The sequence below is a fragment of the Neocloeon triangulifer genome, unplaced genomic scaffold, assembly GCF_031216515.1.
Source record: "Neocloeon triangulifer isolate White Clay Creek 2 clone unplaced genomic scaffold, ASM3121651v1 ptg000012l, whole genome shotgun sequence".
NCBI classification, from domain to species: Eukaryota; Metazoa; Arthropoda; class Insecta; order Ephemeroptera; family Baetidae; genus Neocloeon; species Neocloeon triangulifer.
In genome coordinates this window covers 9,387,824-9,412,330 of record NW_026775554.1, presented here as the reverse complement: position 1 = coordinate 9,412,330, position 24,507 = coordinate 9,387,824, and the positions used below count along the sequence as shown (strand labels likewise).

General features: G+C 38.3%; 4 protein-coding genes and 1 long non-coding RNA gene across 10 annotated transcripts; 3 read left to right on the top strand and 2 right to left on the bottom strand.

The window, feature by feature from the left end:
• Positions 1-635: 635 nt before the first annotated feature.
• On the top strand, positions 636-1,464 carry LOC132197409 (cuticle protein 7-like). The gene is made up of 2 exons (XM_059620687.1): positions 636-658; positions 788-1,464. Exons 1-2 carry the CDS (start codon positions 647-649, stop codon positions 1,289-1,291), a joined length of 516 nt encoding a protein of 171 aa, XP_059476670.1. The 5' UTR covers positions 636-646; the 3' UTR covers positions 1,292-1,464.
• A 1,599-nt stretch (positions 1,465-3,063) lies between these two features.
• Positions 3,064-7,340, top strand: LOC132198464 (uncharacterized). Its single transcript, XM_059622539.1, has 5 exons — positions 3,064-3,085; positions 3,202-3,789; positions 3,854-3,908; positions 6,401-6,429; positions 6,654-7,340. Exons 1-5 carry the CDS (start codon positions 3,074-3,076, stop codon positions 7,197-7,199), a joined length of 1,230 nt encoding a protein of 409 aa, XP_059478522.1. The 5' UTR covers positions 3,064-3,073; the 3' UTR covers positions 7,200-7,340.
• Positions 7,341-7,442: 102 nt separating this feature from the next.
• Positions 7,443-11,150, bottom strand: LOC132197403 (uncharacterized). 3 transcript variants are annotated; one of them, XM_059620682.1, is made up of 7 exons: positions 9,549-9,965; positions 9,266-9,495; positions 8,714-8,945; positions 8,506-8,662; positions 8,314-8,449; positions 7,703-7,879; positions 7,443-7,648 (listed from the first exon to the last, which is right to left on the bottom strand). In XM_059620682.1, the coding sequence occupies exons 2-7, from the start codon at positions 9,441-9,443 to the stop codon at positions 7,503-7,505; spliced, it is 1,026 nt and encodes a 341-aa protein (XP_059476665.1). In that variant the 5' UTR covers positions 9,444-9,495; positions 9,549-9,965; the 3' UTR covers positions 7,443-7,502. The 3 variants fall into 3 exon arrangements, with proteins under 3 accessions (XP_059476665.1, XP_059476664.1, XP_059476663.1); XM_059620681.1 differs by lacking the exon at positions 9,549-9,965 and adding an exon at positions 10,743-11,150 and having other exon boundaries at positions 7,444-7,648; XM_059620680.1 differs by having other exon boundaries at positions 7,444-7,648; positions 9,266-9,965.
• A 67-nt stretch (positions 11,151-11,217) lies between these two features.
• On the top strand, positions 11,218-12,179 carry LOC132196495 (uncharacterized). The gene is made up of 3 exons (XR_009441773.1): positions 11,218-11,349; positions 11,544-11,716; positions 11,771-12,179. It is a non-coding gene; the product is annotated as an uncharacterized LOC132196495 (long non-coding RNA).
• Positions 12,095-24,163, bottom strand: LOC132196487 (serine protease filzig-like). Of its 4 annotated transcripts, none has more exons than XM_059619181.1 (9): positions 24,001-24,163; positions 18,094-18,222; positions 14,921-15,501; positions 14,239-14,696; positions 13,690-13,877; positions 13,435-13,633; positions 12,942-13,207; positions 12,735-12,889; positions 12,095-12,546 (listed from the first exon to the last, which is right to left on the bottom strand). In XM_059619181.1, the coding sequence occupies exons 2-9, from the start codon at positions 18,215-18,217 to the stop codon at positions 12,385-12,387; spliced, it is 2,133 nt and encodes a 710-aa protein (XP_059475164.1). In that variant the 5' UTR covers positions 18,218-18,222; positions 24,001-24,163; the 3' UTR covers positions 12,095-12,384. The 4 variants fall into 4 exon arrangements, with proteins under 4 accessions (XP_059475164.1, XP_059475162.1, XP_059475163.1 ...); XM_059619179.1 differs by having other exon boundaries at positions 14,921-15,504; positions 24,001-24,162; XM_059619180.1 differs by lacking the exon at positions 24,001-24,163 and adding an exon at positions 18,648-18,831 and having other exon boundaries at positions 14,921-15,504.
• Positions 24,164-24,507: the final 344 nt, after the last annotated feature.

Sequence of the window (24,507 nt, the reverse complement as noted above, 5' to 3'; positions counted from 1 at the left end):
TTTTTTGGCAATTTGTTTCTAGCAGAAATCACGACAAAATTATAAAAAATATATGCAAAGGAAACAAAAAATTTAGTTCTATTTATTTAAATTATACAATATTTATTATTATTTCTTTTTTTAGGTCAGGCCAAGACAAAGTCATGTCGGCCTATTCCTTTTTTAGTGACGCAGAAGGCGCCACTCAATTTAATCTTGTTTTATTGATAAATTTGTATGTTTTTCATAAAAGCATATTCCTGTAATATATGTTGGAAATTAGAAGATAATTTAATCTCGGGCATGACAGCTGTTTTTTATAGTTATTAAAATTAGAGCATTGCAACATACATCTACAAGACAAGAAGACATTGGATTTTGATGCGTATCAGCTGCATAATATTTGCAGACGAAAATTGCTTGATTCGTTGCTGAAATGTCTTTAGTGCAAAAGCTAACAAACATTGAAGTGAGCAGTGGCTTGCGACAAATTTGTTAAACAACGAAAGAGAGAAAACCCACCCATATTGGTTTTCTTTCTGGAAGTGCAAGAGCCAACTTATGTAATTGTAATGGTCAGCTGGCATGACGTAGTGGAGGTGCGCGCGAGTATAAAAGGTGCACATCTCGCCTCGAAGGCATATTCCACTCAACGAGTTCAATCAACATGGTTGCCAAGGTGAGCACCGCTTTTCATTTTATTGCATTATATAAAAAATATTTATTCTTTTCACAATTGAAGTTGGAGATTTTAATTCCATTTGAAAATAATTAAATGAATATTTTTTAATAATTTAAAAATTTGCAGATCGTTCTCGCCTTCACCGCTCTGGTCGCCTGCGTGTGCGCCGAGCCCGGTGCACCCCTGGTGGTCGCCGCCCCCGCCTACGTCAAGGCCGTGGACTTCCACGCCCGCCCCCACTACTCCTTCAACTATGGCGTCAACGACCCCCACACCGGTGACCACAAGAGCCAGCACGAGACCCGCGACGGAGACGTCGTCAAGGGCCAGTACTCTTTGCTCGAGGCTGACGGCACCACCCGCACCGTCGACTACACCGCCGACCCCATCAACGGCTTCAACGCCCACGTCACCAGGTCCGGACACGCCGTCCACGCCGCCCCCGTCGTCAAGGCCTACGCTCCCGCCCCCATCGTCGTCAAGGCTGCCCCCGCCGTCTACGCCGCCCCCGCCCTCCTGAAGGCCCCCGTCCAGTACGCTCACTCCTACGCCGCCCCCCTCGCCTACAGGGCTCCCCTGGCCTATGCCGCCCCTCTGGCCTACAAGGCTCCCCTCGCTTACCACTACTAAATTTTTCAAGGACAAACAACCCTTATTACCAAGTCTGATTGCACCATCACTCTTTGCCCTGTTCCTTTTGCAGGTTCATAAATCTCCACATTGTCAGTTTATATTTAATTGACTTGTTACTGTGTAATGAGAAAAATAAATTGAAATTTTCATGAAAATTTTACAAATTTTTATTTCATAAATATGAATGTCTTCATTCCTTTCATTAATAATTTATGAAAGGCGCGTAATATTCAATACGGCTTTGGCAAATCTTATTTGTCTACGGTAATTCCAGTGAAAAGTTTTTTTTAGCACAGAAAGTTTAGAATAAAAGGGATAAAAAAATTTATATTTATGTAATCAACAAACGTCATCAACTGTATCATGGATAATAAATTATGGAAACATAATATTCGCCATTTGCCTCTTTTTAAGTATAAAAGAACAAAAATAATCAATGCGTCAAATAATTTCCCAAAATTGTGCAAAGAGCATGTAAAATAAAAAATTTTCTCTCAAATTAATTAATTAATATTATAGAATGTCGGTTTCAAATTCAAAGGCCATAGAAAAATATGACATATAAATAAATGAAGTTTATGAAAACATTGATTCTAAGCTATAAGATATTAGAATACCAATTTCTGATATTATCAATATAAAATATTGTGATGACATTTACTATGCTATTCTTGGTATCTTTGAATCCTCAGACGTAAAAGGAAAAATAAAAAGTCTTCATAACGCAATTGCAATCTAATATTTAAAAAATTATTCTAGACGGAGCGGTGATCAATTTTCACCTTTAATATAGATGAGAGGAATGAGGAATATATTTTTTTTTACCATGATTTCAAATTAGTGTGGGTGAACCTGATTTAATTAATGGTAATATGATGACTGCTACAAAATAAAAATTGAGTATACAAAAAAAGCAATAACCCGGAATAAAAATAGTTTTAAGCTGTACATACCCTCTGCAAGCCTGATGCAGGGCACATTCCAATTAGAGCCTTTCTCATCGTCTGACATGTAAAAAATAATGACATTTCTTTCAATTATGCCTTTCACTATTTAAAAAGTTATTTTAATTAAATTTGATTAAATTGAAAATAATGTTTAATTATTTTCAATTATTCTCTATAATATGGCTAATTAAAATGATTTATATTTAGTTTTCAGTTTTTTATTTTTATATTATTGTTAGTAAAATTTCGCAACACAAAGTTTTATCAATTTCTGCAATATAAAAAAATTTTAAGTTTTGCCAATTATGGATAGTATTTCTATTTCATAACTTTGAACAATCTCAATAATCCTTTAATATGAAACGATAGATTTAATTTAGTTCAAACATTTCCTTAATTAATTAAATAGCATTTAAAATGATTGCTTATCTCAGATTCATTTTACTGAAAAGGAACTATTTCAAGGTTTCATAAAAGGTGTCTAATTGTCAAAAAAAGTTATGCATAAATGAAACTACTTGATTTTAATATATTAAGAAGTGCATAAATTTAAATCTATAGCAAATGAACGAAGAAAGGCCAAGCGGCAAATTTATTTATTTTGTTGCAGAACTGGAGAAAAATTTTGAATATGGCAGTGGAATGTGACACTATTAATATTTGAGAAATCAAGCAAACACACCCATTCTGGTGTTTCCTTGTGGAAGTGCAAGCGCTTAATTATGTAACTGATTATAGGTCTGCCGGCGCGACAAGAAGTGGAAGTGCGCGCGAGTATAAAAAGTGCACATCTCGCCTCGAAGGCATATTCCACTCAACGAGTTCAATCAACATGGTTGCTAAGGTGAGCTGCGCTTTTCATTTTATAAAATTTTTATTCTTTTCTCAATTGTAGATGGAGATTTTAATTCCATTTGAAAATTAATATATAATATTTTTTAATAATTTAAAAATTTGCAGATCGTTCTTGCCTTCGCCGCTCTGGTCGCCTGCGTGTGCGCCGAGCCCGGTGCACCCCTGGTGGTCGCCGCCCCCGCCCCCGCCTACGTCAAGGCCGTGGACTTCCACGCCCGCCCCCACTACTCCTTCAACTATGGCGTCAACGACCCCCACACCGGTGACCACAAGAGCCAGCACGAGACCCGCGACGGAGACGTCGTCAAGGGCCAGTACTCTTTGCTCGAGGCTGACGGCACCACCCGCACCGTCGACTACACCGCCGACCCCATCAACGGCTTCAACGCCCACGTCACCAGGTCCGGACACGCCGTCCACGCCGCCCCCGTCGTCAAGGCCTACGCTCCCGCCCCCGTCGTTGTCAAGGCTGCCCCCGCCGTCTACGCCGCCGCCCCCGCCATCTACAAGGCTCCCGTCGTTGCTGCCGCCCCCGCCCTGACCTACGCTCACGCCGCCCCCGTCCTCAAGGCCTACGCCGCCCCCGCAGTCCACTCGGGATACTCTTACGCCACCGCCCACGCCGCCCCCCTCGCCTATAGGGCTCCTCTGGCCTATGCCCATGCTGCCCCTCTGGCCTACAAGGCTCCCCTCGCCTACCACTACTAAGATGGTCCTCACCCTTGAGCCGCTCTGTAGCTCAACCTCAAATTCTAAGTCTGAATCAAATCAACATTCGCCCTTTTCTCCTTCGGGATTCATATTCACTGATCGTAATGCAAGTTTTGTGATAAAATAAAATTTTAATCAACGTATAAATATTGTTTTTAATTTTAACCATTGTTTTGTACTTCCATCCTGCTCCATATAATAATTAAAATTTAAACTATAGTTTTCTCTTTCATAATATTATTCTGATTCCCTCAATTAGGCACTAGCGGATTAATAAAAATGAGATTGAAAGCAGAATATTAATTATTCAAGTAAGTCTGAACGTCTCGCATGACTGGACTGCATAATTAGCGAGTAAAATAGTAACTTGTGTTCTACGCACACATGATGAGTTCAAGTATTGATAAATGAGTACGCATGATAATGCAGGTTATGAGAGTGGAAACGAGATTTTTAAAAGTTGCAGCCGACAAGCATTGAAACTGCATTGAAACTCGTATACAAACTGGAGCATACTTGAGTACAAGTAGCAATTAAACGACTTTTTTCAAGATAAGACAATTCTACAACAGATCAGAAGGCACTAGGGCGGAACTTTAAAAAAAAAACACACACAAACGAAACACTTATACGAGAAATAATTTTCCTCTGATTGGCAAAGAAACCTATAGATGTCTTTAAAATTAAAATTCAAATCTTTTACTTAAAAAAAGTGGTTATAAAATATCTTTTGTTTGTAAAAATACTAAAAATATATGTGCAATTCAATACCTCAAGGCTCGAAAGTTACAGGTAAAAAAATGCCAATTGTTTGTGGTTCCAATAAAAAGTGTTCGCAACCTGATTGAAGGTCGCATTCTTTTGACGCAAAATAATTTTCCTCCATGTTAACGAGAGCGATTGTATCACGCTCATTGACATTGCACGAATGAGGCGTTGCAAAATTATGATGTCATATAGGTATAATATAATTATATTCCTGAAGAAAGTGCGGACATTTCTTTTTAGCGCTCGCTGATCCAAGAAATGAACGCCTGCCGATCAAAAGTATCGCAAGTGCAGCACATAATGGCAAGCGCGCTTGTAAATAGAACCACACCGGATCGGAATTCCAATTGTATGTTGACCTTGCGAAACGCGCACGCTTTTGCATGTGTGCACACCCAGGCTGGTAAAGGCGGCGGAGTGCGCAGCCCCTCCCGGAATTACAATATTTATTGTAGCGTTTCTTGCACGAATAATTATTTGTAGCACTTTTATAAAAAGGAACTTTTACTCCTGTATTTCAATGTCACTGGGCGTGGACGCGCAGTTTGAAATTCAATTGAAACTTTGTGGCGTGCTTTTAATTGTTGATTTGTTCATTTTCTATTAACCTTCGCAGATTCCTGCAGCAGGGAAAACTGGATTTGCAAGGAATACATTATAAGGAGAAGAAAGTTATGATAAAAATATTAAAAATAAATAAGAAAAAACAATTTAAACCCCCAAAGAAACCATTAATCACGAGTACTAATTTAAAAAACAAAACAAGTTGAAATTAAAAATTATAATTTATAGTAACCACAATATTTTAATTTTATTCTTAGTTAATATACACAAACTGTAATGAACTATAAATAATTTACAAGTAAAAATTTCATATTCATGTGACTTGAGATTTTATTTTTCATTTTCTGAATATCAACAACTTGATTTTCTTTCAAAATGAGAAATGGAATTGAAAATAAATTGAGTGAATATCAATTAAATATTGTCTTGTGGTACTTGTAATCAACATAACACACAAAAAATTCTTTATTCTTATGCTTTTTAATCCATCAAATATTTGATTTTGGTATATTTTATTGCATTTCTATGAAATAAAAGAGTAAGACCAGTTTGTTATGAAAAAAATTGCTGAAACATAAGCTTACAATGATTTTGATAGGTATTTCTCAGGTTTTTTCATAAAATTTGCACTTTTTAGTAACTTTGTTGCGTTTTTTTTTTCATTATACAGTTGAAAGGAATAAATTGAAAAATGAAAGCTAATTATTGGAAAATTTCTTATTTTTTACCGTAATTTTATTTATGCATAAGAGGAAAAGAAAAAAATCTTGAATTAAACAGTCTTAAAATTAGACAACAAACTTTTCTAACTCAAATTCGTTAAAAACAAAAGTGAAATTGCTTTTAAGCACATATTAATATAATGGATTGCGAGGCAACTACTTTATTAAATAATGAACGCTATTAGAAAAGTTGTTACTAAATACTTGACTTACACACTCGCCATGTGTTTAGCATGCACGGCAGTGTGTCAAATGGGTTTGTTGTCTGCAATACATTAAGCGCGAGTGTCACTTCCAGCCCACTAAACGAACTCTTTATCCGAGTGTGTCTCAAGACATCCAGCATAATATATTAGATAATCGACGCAATCGCGAGTCGCGAGTAAAATATTTGTATCACAGAAAGTGCGGTAAATGAGGTAGGTAGTCCCACTCCTACTCCTCCGATCTTGGTTCCGAAAGGAAATAATGCACCGCGGCGAGCCCCGAGCGAGGTATATAAGCGCGCAAAGTCAAGACCAAATCATAATCCACCTCAGGATATCAAATCATCAACATGGTCGCTAAGGTAAAGCAGAACACTGTTGCAATTCTCACTGAAGTCTTTCAAAAACGAAAACTTTTCTTGAAATATTTATTAAAGAAACTTGCTTTGGTTTTTTATTTGAGTCGAGTGACAAATTAAATTTCAATACTAACTTCTGGGATTAATTCATACTATACCAAAAATTAAAATTAAATTTAACATTAAGATGTGTTGTAAGTAAATTAATTAAAAAAATGAAATTTCAGATTGTTCTCGCTTTCGCCGCTCTGGTCGCCTGCGTGTGCGCCGAGCCCGGTGCACCCCTGGTGGTCGCCGCCCCCGCCTACGTCAAGGCCGTGGACTTCCACGCCCGCCCCCACTACTCCTTCAACTATGGCGTCAACGACCCCCACACCGGTGACCACAAGAGCCAGCACGAGACCCGCGACGGAGACGTCGTCAAGGGCCAGTACTCTCTGCTTGAGGCCGACGGCACCACCCGCACCGTCGACTACACCGCCGACCCCATCAACGGCTTCAACGCCCACGTCACCAGGTCCGGACACGCCGTCCACGCCGCCCCCGTCGTCAAGGCCTACGCTCCCGCCCCCGTCGTTGTCAAGGCTGCCCCCGCCGTCTACGCCGCCCCCGCCCTCCTGAAGGCCCCCGTCCAGTACGCTCACTCCTACGCCGCCCCCCTGGCTTATGCCCATGCTGCCCCCGTCGCCTACAGGGCTCCCCTGGCTTATGCCCACGCCGCCCCCCTGGCCCATGCTGCTCCCCTCGCCCACGGCTACGGATACCACTACTAAGAAGCTAAATTTTGCTCCAAATTTCTAATGAGTCTGATCGCTATCGCATAAAAATGTCTTGCTCAAAAGGCAAGATTCATTTTTCCATTGTCACAAAACGTTAACTATTTATGTGCAAATAAATCAACATTTCTCAACGAATTACGTTTTTCCATATATTACCAACTATTACAAAAATGACTAGCAAAACTCACCAAAGAAATAATGCGATATAATTAATTGTTAAAATTGACTTTAGATTAAAATTATATATTATGTAATCAACAATTTTATTATCAAATATTAGCAAATTAAAATTAAATTTCAGTGTCTGGTGGGAAGCTCCCGCCTGGTCAGCCTGTGAGCTCTTTTCCTGCGGCACAGAAGCACCGCCATCACAATGATGGCGATCAGGGCAATGAGCAAAATGCACCCAAGCACAATCGCCGCAATTTCACCGGCCAAGAGACCTAATAATTGCATAACATGCAGTCAGGAATTTATCTGGTAATAATTGTGTTTACCTTGGACGTAGATCTCGCAAGATCTGGAGTTTCCGTTTGCGTCCCACACCCTGAGCGTTATCTTGTCCTGGCAGCAAGATGAGGCGAGGAGGACGGTGACGGGTGCCCTCGTGCCTGCGATAAACTTAGGTGGTAGCACCAGAGCTCCGGGCGGCGATGACTCAACTCTCAGCAAACCTGTGATAAGGAGGAAGGAAAGTAGCGCCAGGTTATCTATTTGCCACTCATCAACATCATCAGGAAAATAGATTAGGATAAAAGCGGGAAAGTGATGAAATTTATCACAAAACACTCTGAAAGTGAAAACTGATAAAATGCTTTTAGTGTATTTAAGATGATGACGTTTTGGAGATGTTTAAAAACATATTGATGTCTGTGTTCAGTGTTGAACATTGTCAGAAAATAAAATTGTATGGTAAGCACGAGTTAAAATTGTTGCAATTTTCTACTCATTTAATAATTTAAAAAGTATTTATTATTAAAGATAAAAATATTTAGTCTGAATTATACAAATTATCAAGAAAAAAAATAGTTCTCCAAGGCAGTGTTTTAATTAATTTAAATATTTCACTAAATAGGTATGAAAATTTTATTTTAATTATTAAATTTACCTGACAAATCATCCCTTAACGTAGCTTCCACATTCCAACCCGCCGTCACACAAGAATCTTTATTGTAGTTCTGCTCCCTGCATTGACCACCAGGAACAGAAAAACTGCATGTCGGATCCCAACCATCATCTTCCGTCTTAAATATTGGCAATTAACAAATTATTTATGTAATTAAAACAAAGTTTCCCTCACCTCCTTGCTAACTCTGACCAAGGCTGCCCTGGTGACGAAGCCGCCATCTCTGACTTGACCCGCCAGAGTGACTGTGTTCACCAGGCCTTCTGCGTTTTCAGACGTCGGAAAGAGCTCCACCGAAACTCTGCTCGAACCGCGCGGCGCCACCAAAACGCTGCAAAATCAATATATAAATTTCGCTTCCAATTTTAATTTTAAGCACAACCTTGGTGGGTTGACGTATCTGATTAAACCAGCGGTGTCTGTGGCCGTCATGACTATACCCTGAGGAACGTCTCTATAATTTATAACCTCAAAGGTCAGACGAACAGCTTCATTGGGACGAATGGACAGTCTCGTGTCCGGAGTCATTTCAATGGCCATTCCTGACGGGAACCACCGGCCGCCGGGAAAATTGGCACCAGGCAAATTTGGCGGAAGGAAAATTCCAAACCGTTCTGCAATTTGATTAGAAAAATGTTTTATGCTTTTAAATATAAAAAATAAATAATTTGTATCATAGTGGATGATTTTTTTTTTGTTCTGAAAACTTCTGAAAGTTGAAAAAAATTCCACCACCAATGCCAAAATCAAACAATTTATAACGTAAGTTTACTTTCAACCGCCAATCTTTTTTTCTCACATAAGGTTAAAACGATTTTGTTGGGAAAAAAGGCAAATTTATTGGTAGCGATTACGACGTTATCCATAAAACATAAAAATTAAGAAATATAAACTTCAGAATTAAAAACAAAATTATTGATGGTTGATTTTTTACCATTTGTGTTGGTCGTTTTGTCCACTTCTGGTTGCGAGGGTTCGTTGGTGAAAACCACCTTGGAAGCGTCAAAATGTGTGCCTGGTTTTGGACTAAAGCCGTCAAATTTTGACTGCTGGGCCCAGACATGGGTCATCTGGCAGAGCACCAGCGAAATCAGACCAAAGCGACTCTTCATTGTTGGCAGACTAATGACACCTCGGACTAAAATCTAGACGATTATAGGTGCTCTAAAAGGAAGTGGAGTGAGAGATTTATCTTTTTGACGGGAAATCCTACTTACCTCACTTTACACACCTTCTGTTGTTGCGTGAAAAGCAAATACAAAAAGACGCACGCCAAGGAGAGCAGCCCAAAAAACTCTCACTTGTGTATCGTTTTGGTTTGGCAAACAATCGGATATAGTTTTTGCACGTCTTACATTATTATATTATCATGAGCGTGGTTAATTCATATTTAAGTTGCTTTAGTTTTTAATTATCTTATTCTTATTTTAACATCTCCAATAAATTCTAAAAATAAAAACGACCTGTTCCTGATCCATTTTTTTTTTAATGTTTAGTTTCACTGAAGCAAATGGCATTGTCAAATTTAACAAGTTTTCTTTTAGTAATCATCAAACAAGATCAAAATTACTACATTTATCTTTGATGTTTTTATGGGAAAAATATTTCCAATTTAATTATTTGCATTGATTATAAATCATAAAAATAAATTAATTTTAAGTTCAAACCCACAAAAATAATTTTTCAATCTTGATTTATGGCTCGCCTTTTCATAAAATCATTAACGCATTAAAATTTTTAACTAAGAGATTAATTTCTGTCAGCACTGCTATCGCCTATTAAGGCATAATTTTTAATTGCAATCAATATAGAATAAATTCAATAATTAGTCATACACTGTAGACGCCTCGAGTCCATTTTTTATTACAAATTAATGAATTATTTAATAAAATTTCAACCACAATAAAATAAAGAATAAAAAAAAGATTAATTAATTCTGAATATATAACTAAAAAAAATGAAAGACACTGCATGTCCTGTATGATTGAGTGTTTGAATACATATTTATATAAATCTTGATTTATGGCTCGCCTTTTCATAAAATTATTAACGCATTAAAATTTTTAACTATGAGTTTAATCCCGTTATGGGCTTTGCCTTTGTGATAGATCACCATACACAATTTGCAACTAAATGGTTATTATCAAGAAGTGTCATGAATTAAAATTCAATCTAGTACATTAATAAATTTAAATTTTGTGTAAATAATAAAATCCTAAAATAATTTGTAAGACGTGGATACGCCAATTTTTGTTCTTTAATTTCTTAAATTTTATGCAATTCAAGAAGCAATACATATTTTAATGTGAAGATCACGTTTTGAAATTACCCACTTTAATCAATTTAATGATACATTTTTAATGGAGTACGGGAATGTGTTCTATGTATTAAATAAAAAAATGTGTACTTACCATTAAGGTGGTGCAGAGAATTGAAAGTTGTGTCATCCTTTCATAAACGAGAAAAGATCCCACGCAGGCCAGTAATGCAGTAATTATGAAATTTGAGTTTGTTCGCAACTGATTGTGAGCAATTGTGAGGCAAAAAAATTGTGCAAAGCTCGCGAAATTCAAATATTACGAAGCCAGCAGCAAAAATTAAGGCTGCATACGTGCACAAAATGACTTTGATGACTTTGATAACAGACACAAATACTTTTGAAAAATTTTTGCACGAAGGCTGCCACTTTTTTATCGACGCCACACAATTTGCACAAGAAAATCACTTCTTATTGACGATCGATAAAAAAAGAATCATAAATGTTTTCACAAAATGAGTAAACAACACACTCTGTGCCGACGCCGGCCGAACACGTGTTGCAGGCGGTGCAGCTGTTTTGCAAGGAAGAAAAGTTTTTGCCGGCCGTACACTAGTTCCCCCTATCAAGTCCAAGTCCAACCACCTGCAGCCGGAATAGCCCGATCGCTGACAAACATTTAACATGTGTTGATTTGTTGATTTTCGCGGGCTGACGGAGGGACGAAGAGCGAGCAGAAATTTTGTAAGCAAATAAAAGTGGTAAGGTTTTGGTCTTTTGAACAAAATAATTCATAAACATATAATTCTTTAACGAGATTTTCAAATTAAAGTTTGTTGGTAAAATTGCCCGCATCGTACATAATGTACTAAAAAAAGTCTCACATTTTGCATGCACACTTTAAATTTGTTTTCAGCTGACAAACCTTGATTTTACTCTGATGTATTTTTCGCAGATCTGTCAGGATTTGGCCGATAGGTGGTTTTGACGGCAGGCAGAGAGATGGCGAGCGAAAATAAGTGCAGAATCTGCAAAAATGAACAGCTCAATCCAGACGCTTGCCTCAATCTTTTGGATGCCAACCAGGAGTTGGTGAAAAATTGGCTGAAGCAAAATTTCAACGACGAGGTATTTCCATAATCCCACAAAATTTTTAGCACCTTCTCATTAAAACAATCACAGACTCCAGTCGAGGAGGAAGGATTCTCTGTGATTGTGTGTTGGATTTGTGTCAACACAGCAAGGGCCCTCCACAAATTTGCTTCGACTTGTTGCCAGCTGAATGGCATTGCCTTCGAAAAGCAAGATTGGTGGACCAAACTGGAATAACTAAGATCTAGACAGGCCTATCCTATGTTGAGCTGAAGTATTATCAAATTTAGAAACATAAGTGGGTCAAATGAAAATTATTATCTAATTAACTATAGTGACATAAAGGTTCCTTAAAATATTTCTTAAAAACTACAATAATGGTCCTTAAGCAACAAAAGCTGAAAAACCTTTAAGTTGTATCTTAACAGATCTGTTTATTAGCCTTACAAACTTTTGCAAGTAAATATAAATAAAATCTTTTTCAATAAATAATTAAATAAATAAATCTAACTGTCTACGTCGTTGTTAAAAACCTGTTCGAAAATTAAGTTAGCACCGCGGAATCTCTTCTGATCAGAGTCTGTGGAGTTAAGAAATGGGAAATCACTTTGGAGGGCGCAGTTCTGGAAACTCTTCTTTGTCAGTATCACATCGTTGAAAGTTCTGTTTTGTGAGGCACTGGCACGGAGAGCAGAGGAGACTGCTTAGCTGGTGCCGGTGATGGTTTTGAGCCAAGGCTTGTAGTAGGTCGTCCTCATGTAGACGCCGGGCAGGAAAGGAGCCGCACACTTGATCCCGTGAGAAACTGTTCCAGCCAAGATCCACCGACCGTCCCTTTCCACCATCAGGGGACCACCACTGTCTCCCTGAAATTTTTAAATTTAAAATTAGTATGAACTTATTTAAAATTATATAAAAGATCTGATGCAATTTTTATCAATTTAAAATACCTTTTTTTCATTTTGGGCTATAATACTTTTAAATTAAAAATATCAAATTTTCTTTAGGTAACAGATTTGAAGGAAACTTCATTAGTAATCAAAATTATTTTTACCTCGCAGGAGTCCTTTTGTCCATTAGCATATCCGGCACACAGGAAAGACGAAATAATTGTCTTGGTGTGTCCAGAGGCGTGGAACATGTCCTGGCACACATTATTCTCCATGATGGGCACCTGCACCTCCTGCAGAACACTAGGCACTCCTCCGCCTGCAAAGTTTTCCCAGTAAAATTCTGTCACGTGCATATTAATGCTAAGTACCGTATTTCAGTCTGCCCCATCCACTGACTGTGGCCATTCGGCCGGTGAAATCCTCGTCGTCATCGGGCAGGCATATTGGCACAATGTGCTCCTCGAATGGGACAGCCGACTCCAGCTCGAGGAGGGCAATGTCGTTTTCAAAGGTGGCTGGTTCGTAGGAGCGGTGGATGATGACCCTCTTGACATTCTTCACCACTGCCCTGCGCGATTCCAATTCACTGCTCAGGTCGTACTCTCCAAAAACTGCCACCAACGAGGCCAAGAAACTGGAAGTTTAAAAAAGGTTTTTATATAATTAATGTATTTTCAAAAAGATATGAAAATCGTCAAAAATTTTGAAATAACTAAAAACTTCAGTTTTTTGACATTGCAACTAGTTGTTATAATAATGATTTCAAATCCTTTATAAAACTCAATGGGACCTCAATGGGAATTTTATTTTAAAAAATTACAGGATATTTGATTTATAATTCTAAATCACAAAGTTTCTTACCCTGGTTGGCAATGAGCAGCTGTGACGACATATTTGCTGGTGATCAACACTCCGCCACATTTGTTTTTTGTGAAAAGTCCCAACCAAGTTGACTCCCTGACCAAAACCTGCCAGGGCCACTCTCCAAAGGTGGCGATTTTTCCACCCACAATGCGCCCGTTCTTCTTTGCACTCTTCACCAAAGGTCGAACTCCACATTCTTAACATTTTCAGGATTTTCGTTACATTTTTTAAATTAATTAAAAATACACAAACCTCTCCTGAAGTCTGCAGGTCTAGAGGTTGTAGTAGTTGTTGTAGTGACAGTTGCAGGTTTGACTGGCTTGTTTGCAGACGGAGGCTTATTTGTGTTTGCCGCTGGCTTCTTTGTTGGTCTTGGAGTCTCAGCCACCACAGCCTCAACAGGAGGTTTGCTTGATGTTGGCTTTTTAACTGGCTTGACCCTGGATTATTATTCTTTATTAATAATTGGATTTAAATCAATCACCTGGTCTTTATATGCAGATCATATGAACTTTAATTTACAAAAATAAAAACCAAGTATAAAAATAAAAGATTAGTTTGAACCTTTGGAGGTTATTTATTTTAACAAATTAACTAACAATTTCCTTCCTTTTTTTATATTTTTTGCTTCCCTATTAAAACTGCATTTTAAGATTCCAAAAATAATAAAATTTAATAAAAATAAAAAGTGATTATAACTTTTACTTATGAATATATACGTAGAAATTAAACTTCCAATAATTTAAAAATATTATTTTTCAGCAAAAATTAAATTTTTTTGTTGCCCACAAAAACACTCACGTGGGGGTTGTTGGTTTTCTAAGAGGTTTCTTGGTGGTGGTTGAAGGAGCAGGGGTCGTGGCAGCGTTGAGGGTGATGTTCTTGTTGCTCAGCACCACATCCTCCAAGTTTTGGAAGTCTCCAGCAAGGGAATTGACGATTTTGTCCACAAATTGGTGCACCTTGCTGGTCAACTCGGCGTCATCGAAGGTAGGGGCGACGAAAGCAGGGGTCGCAGGGGTGCTTGGCTCCTCGGCCACTACGGATTGGATACTTCCAGGAGGGCGGGAAATGACATCCGGAATGGGATTGATGTTTTGGGAGTCAAAGGGTCCGAGGACGATGACCGTGGGAGCAGGAGCGGAGGGGGTGGGCCTGGGTGTGACCGGACGGATGTCATTAGAGGTCACAATGAAACTGGGTTGGTTCGAAGGGGCTTGCGTTGTGGAGGGGTTGGTAGGGCTCTTATTCACAGAAACCTGGAAAACAAATTACAATTTTCAAGTTTTCAATATTATCACTCATTGTCAATCATAAAATATAGAGCTGGAGAAAAGCGTCACAAATAATGGGGCAAAAAATTTTTTAAATCAAATATTATTGAAATTTTAGAACGGTTTTAATATTATATTTATCAATTAAATATTAATAACTATAGTAAATTAGTTTTTGCCAAAAAAATTTTTTAAATTTTTATGTTTACCCATGTTGAGAGGGATGGCTGTGGCCTCTCAGTAGGCGATGAAGTCTGGGTGGAGGAAGAGGAAATAAGCACCAGTCCGGCTTCGGGAATGGACTCAGCCATAGACGAGTCGTTTAAAAGGTGCAAAATGTGACTGATGGACGCCGAGTTCTGCACGTCCTCGTCCGGAATGACTGTGGCCTGTGGTCTCTGGGTGACCTTCTCGGCAGAGAAGGTCGGAGGGGTGGGTCTGGTGGCCACGAATGAGGGTGGAGGGATGCGCACCGTGGTCGTCGGGGAAGGCCTGGTTGGCGTGCGCATGGTGGTGGTGCTGCCTGTCACCAGACTGAACACGTCCGTCTCCACCGTGGACGGGTTCTCGAAGGCCGGCTTCACAGGCAGGCTGGACGTGTCTCCAGGGTAGGAGGCCCCCGGGGGCAGTTGGCAGCACGCGCCGAACAGGAAGCCGTCCATGCAGGCGCCGATGACGTCGCCCTGCCGTTGAGCGCACTCGTAGTTGAACATGCAGATCCCCTGCCGGCCGTCTGTCTCGGACTTGCATGGCGACGGCACGATTCGGTAGCCGCCAAAAAGTTTTCGACCTGCTGAAAATTTCAAAACGCATTTTTAATTTGCAAAAAGTTTCACATTAGTCAATTGGGAGGTCAGAAGATTTAGATAAATAAGTTTTCACTATTTGATTTTTGATAAATTATTGAAATTTTTGGTCCATAAAAACGAATTTTCGAATGCAAAAATTAGAATTTGAAAGTCTTCTTTTTATGTCATCTTTTGTGGTTCATGCCTTGTAAAATTTTTTCAGCCAGTCTGTTAATATTTTATCTTCTTTTACTTAATATTTAAAATTTTTAATTCAAATTATTTTTTAACCAATGCGAAATAAATATATTTGCATTTATTATTTCCATTTATTTTTCAAATCGATATTAGTGAATATAGTGGTCTAGTTTATTTTATTTTATTTGAGTTCAACGGAATGAACGGAAGAAAATGTGACTGGTGGCATAAAATATAAGCTTTAGAAATGAATGTAAAATGAAAGTATATTAATTTCTTCGTTGCAAAAAATCATGCAAAACTAGTCGTCATGTAGAGCGTGTTGGCGATAGGGAGCGCATGAATGACGGTAAATTAATCAATTACCGACCGCGAGTGAGCACCACGTGACGTCACATCCCCCAGCTCACTCGCACTACACACAGACGTGATAGCAGCGAGCTGAAAAAGGCTTGCCTATATGAAATGAGTGACTCGCTGCTGCTGCAACTGGAATCCAGGTCGGCAGAGGTAACGGGAACCCAATGAGTTTTTTATACATCAAATAAAGGCCTCTCGCGCGCAGTGAGTAGAGCTGCGGAGAGAAAAAGGCGCGGACAAACGGCGAGAAAGAGAGACCCTTTGTGCCCATGTCAATGGCACTTTTTTGTCCCTACACCAACTTTCCACCCTGATTGCATTAGAGAGGCTTTCAGTCTCGATCGCGGCCGTTCCAATATAATTGAAGAGTAAAAAAGGACACTGCTTAATGGGATCATGCACTCAGCTGGCGGCTTCTCGATGGCACTTGTCCTCCCACGATTTTCTCACCAAACACATTGTTAAACCACCGCGCCTTCTCGCTTTCGTTCACGGGTAGAAATCGAGATTGGACCTCATTTATCAAAACCTTTCTGCGTTATTTAAACCTGAAAGTTTTTTCTAGAAAAGGACAAGAAAATGAATTTTTTGATTACACTTTACCAAGCTTTCTATATTCATGCAGCTCCGTTTGTGAATTTTGGCTTGCTCCGTCCGGTACGTTATTTCTTTCCAAAAAGAGCCTTATTTATTTATTTCTTTCTTTCTTTGAAGCACCGCTAAATGAATGCCTCGCAGCCCTCGCCAGCAAATCAAAAGCGCGGCCGGCTCTGCAATGAACTAAAAACCACACATTTGTGCCCACTCGATCGACTCAATCTTATCTTTTGGTTCCGCAACCCATAACAATAGTTGTTGTTGTTATTAATAAAAATGACTCCGTTGCTCATCGCAGCTCGCAGCAAAAACGCACGCGTATCAATCAAGTGCTCGACCACCAGAACCATCTCCATCAAGTATTTTGAGTGTTGATTCGCAATGCAACACATACAAGGAAGAAGTTGTGCACCAATTTTTTCCTGAATCCGCTTAAAAAAGAAAGTGTGTACTAAATAATAGTGAATTGGTCAAAAAATTATAAACTATTCTGCTGTTGTCCTTCTCCGTAAGGGATGTAGAGCAGAAACGGCACGTTTCAAGGCCACCATTATTGAATGGAAATCATCTTTGACGACTGAATGCAAAATGAATGGACCATAAATACTGTATAAATATATTTGCTCGGTTGATGGAACATCAAATTTAGGTCACAGGACACTTGTTCTCTTCTATGCATGTTTCAAGCGAAATTCAAATAATATGAATTAAAACCTCTCTGCGTATATAAAGCAGAAGTGTGCCATAAAAAGTAAGAACTTGACTGCATGTCAAGTGCGCACTTTATATGTGTGTTAATAGTGCAACGTCGGAGCAAAAAAGCGGGGATGAAAGTGCAATAAATAACATGTTAATCGTGGCCGGTTATTTGCTACGCCAAAACATCACGAAAAATCGTGTCGTTCACCGAATTTTCGGAGGGCGCTGATCCGTGGTGCGCCCAGTCAAGTGTGGGAGGTTACTGCAATCCCAATTAAATATTTCTGCCACAGCCGATAATCGATTTAAACGTTTTAATTCGAAGCGCAGTTATTCACAAACTATGCAGGTGAGAAATGAGGTAAACGAGGATAGAAGAGAAGGATCGCCGCGCCTTTCATGCGACTTGCTTTACACGCGCCTCAGCATTTCACGCCAGACTAACAGACTTTGCGAAAAAACCGGGTAATTTTATATCATGTGCAAAACCTATGTAGCTAAGTAAATACTTAAAACAGATCTTTCTTTTACTCATTACAAATTTTTACTTGAACTGCCCTTTGGAATTATTGTACAACGAACCAAAAATTTAATTAATCATGCTCTACATTTTAGCGAGCGTATAAGGCATCAAAACAATGCTGGCGGCTAAGTGAGTGTTAATAGGCATATGAAAAGTGCAGAAAACAAAGGAGAGCCAGTGTGTCAAGTGCAGTTATATTTTGAATTTCGAAACTCACTGTTAGAGTTGAAGTTGAATCTTGGTGAGAATGAGTGGACTGAAGGAACAAGGAGCATAGCCAGTAGGACTTGCGCCAGGGATGCTCGCAGCGTTGGCATTTGTCTGATCGAGGGTGGCATCATTTGTCCTGAAATCATTGCAAATATTTCGTTGTTGAAATGATCAAAATTTTATCAATTACAAATCGCGGACTTTGATATAGAAATTCTTTTTGGAATGTAAGTTTAATTATTGTTTAGTTAGAAAGTTCAAAATTTTTATTATTTTTCCAAAAAAAATTATTCTGCGTGAGTTTTTTAAAAGCCTTTTTCACATTATTAAGGCTAAATTTCCTAGTCGGTTTTTGTTAGTATTTCACATTTGAATAAGTGCATTAGAGGAGAGAGGCCTGAATTAATGTATTCTAAATAATAATAATAATAATATAAAAAAAAAACAGTAAATTCGTTGAAGAGCTTGTCATCTTGCTAAAAACTAACTGTATTTTTCATCTTTCATCTCTCGTCAACTTTCTCCGAATGGAAAATGCAGGAAGGTTCAAACACAACTCACCGCCGAATTATTTGTCCTCTCAAAATTTAGCTGCAAAAACACCCCATAATTCACGTCACTGTCACAACAAAACCGCACAATATCAAGAAGAATTTTGATCGAAAGAAGCGGCGGCCCCACGAACCGCGCCACACACATAAATGTTGCCGAGTGTTTGGTCACTTAACGGCATAGACGCAACTAAGGCTGTGTAAGACCTGCAGTCTCGCTATATACCTAATAACTAGCTACACACACACCACTTTGGGAAGCCGCCAGCCTCCCTTCCACCAATCAACGGAAGAAAACCGCGCAAGGATGGGTCATTAAATATCTCAGAATGAAAAATGAAAACTATACGGCCAAGCGCCTGCACCTGCTAAAATGAAAGTGATTTTTTTTAATTCATCTTAAAAAAATTAAAAGCATTAAATTTTAAACGTGAATCTTTATGAAAGTGATGATTCAAAATTCAATTAATTAATTTTTATTATTATAATTTGTGCGTCAAGATATTAAATTGTTGATATTTTATTGCTAGTGAATGGTGTCAACAAATTGCTTACTTATATACCGATAACGTTTTACAAAGTAAGTTTCACGTGCAATTATCATGTTTTTTTTTCTTTCTGCGTTTTCTTAACAGGTTTTTTATAGCCTTTGTCATGCACAGTTCTTCATATAATATATTTATATATTTTTGTCTGAAATTACCTAAACAAAAAGCGCGCGATTTGCCTGCGGGTCTGACTGCTGAGAAAAAGCCGCACAAAAAACCGCAAAGGCTCTGGCATATAACAGAATGCACCATTACACTAATTACGTGCACTTCAATACCGTCTTTTTTCTCAAATTAATGTAAATTAAGTTGTGTATTCGGGTGACTCTCGGAAACTTTTAGCACTCCGTATGTGCCTGCATTAGCATCAATTAAAGGATACATGCACGCAAAACAAACACTCGGCACTCTGCGCGGAAAGGTTCAAAAGGCGCCCCACATTTTCACTTTGCAAAAAGAGTAAAATTTCTTTAACAGATCGTATAATAGCTTCTTGCGGGTTTGCTAAAATACTCGTCAATTTTGCTGTTTATGTACAATGGATCGTCTCAGCAGTGGCCATAAAAAGCGATTACTTGGCGCTATGCACAGCACTTAAAATAGGACCATTGTTCACAAGGTGAAGAACAAAAAGTTTATTTTTGTTCTTTAGAGACCTCAAATGGGCACACCAAGACGGATATGTTATTGAGTTTTCTTATTTAAATTCAAGGGGCCACGAGGTATTTTTATCTTGAAGAAAATTACATTCTTCAAAATTTATGGATGTTACGCATCCCTGGCTATAATTTGAATAAAATATCCGCTTTCGTGTCAATATATTAAAAATTTAGCAATAATATTTTTAACTTCTATATTCTACAACAATAAACTTATTGAAAGATCCTTATTGCTTTGAATTCCATTTCTGCGGTCAAAAAAAGTTGATTTCATTATTATTTCAAAAAATGAATAAAATTGATCGTTTTTACCAATAAATATATTCGAATTTCATAAAACATTCTTGATTATGCATATTATCATATTATTGCTATGTCGGGAGAGCTTTTCACTACCACGCTTCAGTGGCAAAACTCCAAGCGTTGAAATCCCTGATTCAATTAGCCATGCGAAATAATCTGGGGCATATCATCGCCTTCGAATTCCACACGTGCTAACATTATTGCCTTTTTAATTGTGCATAAATATATAAACCGCTGCTGGCTGGCTAAATTAATGACCGACAACTTAATTTGCTTACTGTAAAAATTAAAAACAGCGTCGGCGATTTCATCGCAACAGAGTATGTCAAACGCGCATTACGTTCTTATATGCAGCCGTGAAAATTTCCAGTTTCTCAGTCGTCGCAATTCGTTATCACTTGCATGGTGACCCGAATAGTTGTGAGAGAAGCTTCAATTTTTCAATCAAACCGGGCCGATTAATCTCTCGTCGTGCGTTTCTAATCCGCCTCTGATTTTCCAGCATGCATGACAAGCAGAAAATGGGACCAAGTGAATCAGGAATTTCTTGAGAGCAAATAATTTTTGTGTAAATATGGTAAAATTAAGTGCAATAGCAGAAATTCTTGGAAAGTCTCTGAGCTGTGTTTGTTTTTGTACCTCCGGCTTTCGTCTTTTGATGTAAATGAAGTTGGTGCGCTGCACGCTTTTGAGAACTAAATGAGGCACAAAAGAAAAGAGAATGATAAATATTCGACTGCCTCTAATGAGTTAATTCTAGAAAAGACCCCGGCGTGAGAGAAAGTATAGCAGTGGGTTAAAAGCTTAACCTTATTATGAGCTGAATTATATATTCATAGTTGTCGTTATGATTTGCTTCAGCTTGTGTCTCAAAACAAAAATTTGCATGAACTTTCATATTAAATTTTTCTTTTTTTAATTTGAAACCAAAATTAAATTTTACAAAGGATATAATATAAATATTAGTACTCTATTTATTTCTCGCTAAATCAGATGTATTTTTATTTTTTTTAATGAGCCGGAATTGAAATAAACGTAGAATGGTTTATTTTAGTTAAAAGAAGTCAATTAAATAACATGCAAAGTTTCAGACTGAAGAATTCAATTTCTATGATGACGAATGACACTTAAAAATCCCATTATTGAGACAAGGAATTTTTATTTTAAAATAATCTTTACTATGCTGAAAGTTAATTTTAATTGATTGCTTTTGTTTAAGATTTAAATACAAAAGGTACAAAAAATTAAAAGTGACCTAAAATTGAGAATTTTCAAACAATAAAATCACGAGCACTTTCCGATGCACCTGTTGTCGCGATCGCACTAGATTAACTCGCCTATAACACCAAGCAGTGCGTGAAGAGGCTTTTTCATGAAAAGAAGCCACGATTTTCATGTCTGGGCAAAAGCAATGGCACTCTAAAAGCTCTCATTTACTTCATCATTTTCCAAGATAAATGTCGTTTCTTCTCTCTCTCTCTCAGGCGACACACAAATCGGTTAAAAAGTAAAATGCCTCTCGTCGCTAGGTCGCACAGCTGCAAAAAGAGGAAGCTCCCGTGAGAGTTCTACGTAATTTACGGTAAGTTGCACTCGCCGAGATGCAACAGCAGATCGAGGTCAGTTTCAGATGCACGCCGGACAGGGCGTTCCAGCTGATCTTACGCTTAACTGACATAACATACTGACCTTCCGACGCTCGATAGCATCAGAATGAATTAATTCATGCTCATTAAAAGCACCATGTATTGTAGGAAATAAACCGAAATAAACTTTTAGAAAGCAATGGGAAATGAAGCTGAAATTTTTCGCTAGGTATTTCATAGTGGTGGAAACAAATATTATAATGATTTATTTTAAAATAGAGAGCAAAATTATTTAACTATTTTCTGAATAAGAATGAAAAGAAATTGGAATTGAGAGCATCTTTTATCACTTTGGCCCGGAATTTGCAAAAAAAAGGGGGGAATAATGATGAGCACTGTTTAAACATGAAGAAACAATAATATTGAAGTGTGAAATTCTCTCGCCTCCCACATCCTTTGTCTTAAATAATTCAGGGGGAAATGCGAACCGATCCCAATTTTTTTCTTACAATCTTTTGACACATCCTTTTAAATATACTTTCTTTCGTTCACCGCTCCTCAATTCGGTAAACCTTCACTGCACAGGGAGCAGTTCGCGTTTCCTGTGTTCTGAATTTTTCACCTCTCAATTATTCCGCATTACATTTATTTTCCTGCTACAAATCGAGGTGCTCTCCTTAATTAAATGAGTGGCACTCTAAACAATGTGAAACAATATCGGCGGCGCCCGCTTTTTGCTTGGCCCCCGCACGCGAGAACAAACCCATTCGCAATAATAATGCGCGAAAGAAGCGCCGTTATCCGATGGACATGTCGCGATGCAACAAAACGCGTTGATCGGCCGATTTGGCCTCTCGAATCTCGGAGCATTCATTATTGTGACACTGAGCCAAACACGCATTTTGACATATACGCAGGAAATAAAGAAAAACCGTGACTCACGTCGGTTGTTTGAAAGTGTTAAAAGCCTGTCGTCGAACAAAGAACACACTTTTAGCCCACAAAAAAATACAAACTTGTGACAGACAGGTGTTAACAAGGCACAAATTATTTGCTCTTCTACGAAGTTACTGCTTTCAGGTAGAGCACAGGTTTTATAGAAAAATTGATCCATTTTTTCTTAACGTTGCCATTTTCATCAAACTTTTTATGTGCCAAAAATTGGCCTCAACAGAAAAATATTTGATGAGTTCCAGCATAACTCGCTTTGATTAAGTGCAAATGTTTTCAAATTTAATTGGATTCTAAAAATAAACGATGAGTCACTGCTGGAAAATGTATGATTATGGCCATTTTTATATATACGAATCGTGTGGTGCTCTTCTTTTGAGATGCCAAAAGCAATTTGTCCGAATCAGGCCAGAGATGACGAAACGAGGGCTGAGCAAAATGACGCGTGTGATAAAATTGAAAATCATCTGTGTAAAAGTTATCGCAGGCGAGTGAGCGGCGTTTGTGCGTACACATTCATATAAGCGCGGCTCATCCAAAAGCGATCCTTTTCTACCCAAGAGCGGAACCGTTAGGCTCGGAGAGTCGCACCAGAAGCACGGCAACCCACTTAATAACGTGTATTGCATATGGCAGTCATAACACGCCAAAAAACTTCATATATGTGACATCCGATAAATAAATTTATCAAAAAACGTGCGATCTTTGTCGTGCCTCGCGAAATCTCTCCTAGAGAAAGAGAAGATCCAGATCGCATTTGCTGGGTCAAAGGTTTCACGGGAATGGGATTAGCAGCGCAGCATTTTGGCACAATTGCGTGCAGATTTGTTGGGTGCGGACAAAATCCGGCTGGGAAAGTGCAATTGTGTGCAAATGAGATGGTAATGTGACAAGGTATGTCTCGAGAATGACAAAACTAAATAAGAAAATTTTGTAAAATATAAAATTGACATTTGCATTCTTAATGTTGTTTTTTCATGCTATCAAAAATTTAAAAAAAAAAATTGAATTTATTTAAAATATAAACTTATTATTAAATTTTATCCTTTTTCACAATTTTAGCTAATGAATTAAACTATTATTATTACAATAACAAAACATAAAACAAGCAGAACTGAAGTATAAATAATCTACTAATTAAAAATAGCAAATTTCAAATCTCTAGAAGAATCTCATATTTTCATTTCTACTCCATTGTGAAACTTTATCCCCCTCAAAAGTGTTTCACCCTCTGCTCTCTGCGCAGCATAAAAAAAAACAATAAACTCGGCCGGCGGCAAAATTTTCCTTTGAGATAATACCAAATTTTTGTTTACCTGGCGAGATATTTTTGGAGGGTCGAAGTGCTAGTTGTTGTTGTTCAGGCCGTGCGTGCCGGCGAATCCATGACCACGTGCAGCTCGCTCGCCGAACGCCCACCGTCGCCGCTCAGGTATACGCGGTAACTGCCAGGCCTGCCAGGGAAGACCCTGACTTTGAGAAGAAAACACAACCTTCGCCGCAGCCGGTGTGCAGGAGAAGCGAGCGCGCGCACATCCCTACCCAAGTCTGATCCTACTAACCTGCTTTCCACGCACAACAGCACCGCATCCTCGGCATGTGCAGCCGCATCAGCTGCACTCGCCAACACTCCATCTCGATCGCTCTAAGTGCATTTGGAATTATAATTATTTTCTTGTTATGTATAATTATTTAATTATACATTAAATTTGGTCTAAATAACTATATTAGTAAACTTTATAAACATAAATTCAAAAATTGCTAAATTTTTACCCCATTTTTTTGTACTTTCAATTATTTGCATAAATATAATCAAATATAAT

What these genes read in the sequence shown, in the direction of transcription:
- LOC132196487 (XM_059619179.1), bottom strand. Translation starts at nt 18,217, where the DNA reads ATGATGCCACCCTCGATCAGACAAATGCCAACGCTGCGAGCATCCCTG. An exon ending in AGCCATCCCTCTCAACATGG is followed by an intron (nt 14,697 to 14,920) that starts GTAAACATAAAA and finishes TTTGTTTTCCAG; the next exon opens with GTTTCTGTGAATAAGAGCCC. An exon ending in AGAAAACCAACAACCCCCAC is followed by an intron (nt 13,878 to 14,238) that starts GTGAGTGTTTTT and finishes ATAATAATCCAG; the next exon opens with GGTCAAGCCAGTTAAAAAGC.
- LOC132198464 (XM_059622539.1), top strand. An exon ending in TGGCCTACAAGGCTCCCCTC is followed by an intron (nt 3,790 to 3,853) that starts GCCTACCACTAC and finishes TCAAATTCTAAG; the next exon opens with TCTGAATCAAATCAACATTC. An exon ending in GGGATTCATATTCACTGATC is followed by an intron (nt 3,909 to 6,400) that starts GTAATGCAAGTT and finishes AATCCACCTCAG; the next exon opens with GATATCAAATCATCAACATG.
- LOC132197403 (XM_059620681.1), bottom strand. Translation starts at nt 9,443, where the DNA reads ATGAAGAGTCGCTTTGGTCTGATTTCGCTGGTGCTCTGCCAGATGACC. An exon ending in TGGTCAGAGTTAGCAAGGAG is followed by an intron (nt 8,450 to 8,505) that starts GTGAGGGAAACT and finishes CCAATATTTAAG; the next exon opens with ACGGAAGATGATGGTTGGGA. An exon ending in GTTAAGGGATGATTTGTCAG is followed by an intron (nt 7,880 to 8,313) that starts GTAAATTTAATA and finishes TCCTTATCACAG; the next exon opens with GTTTGCTGAGAGTTGAGTCA.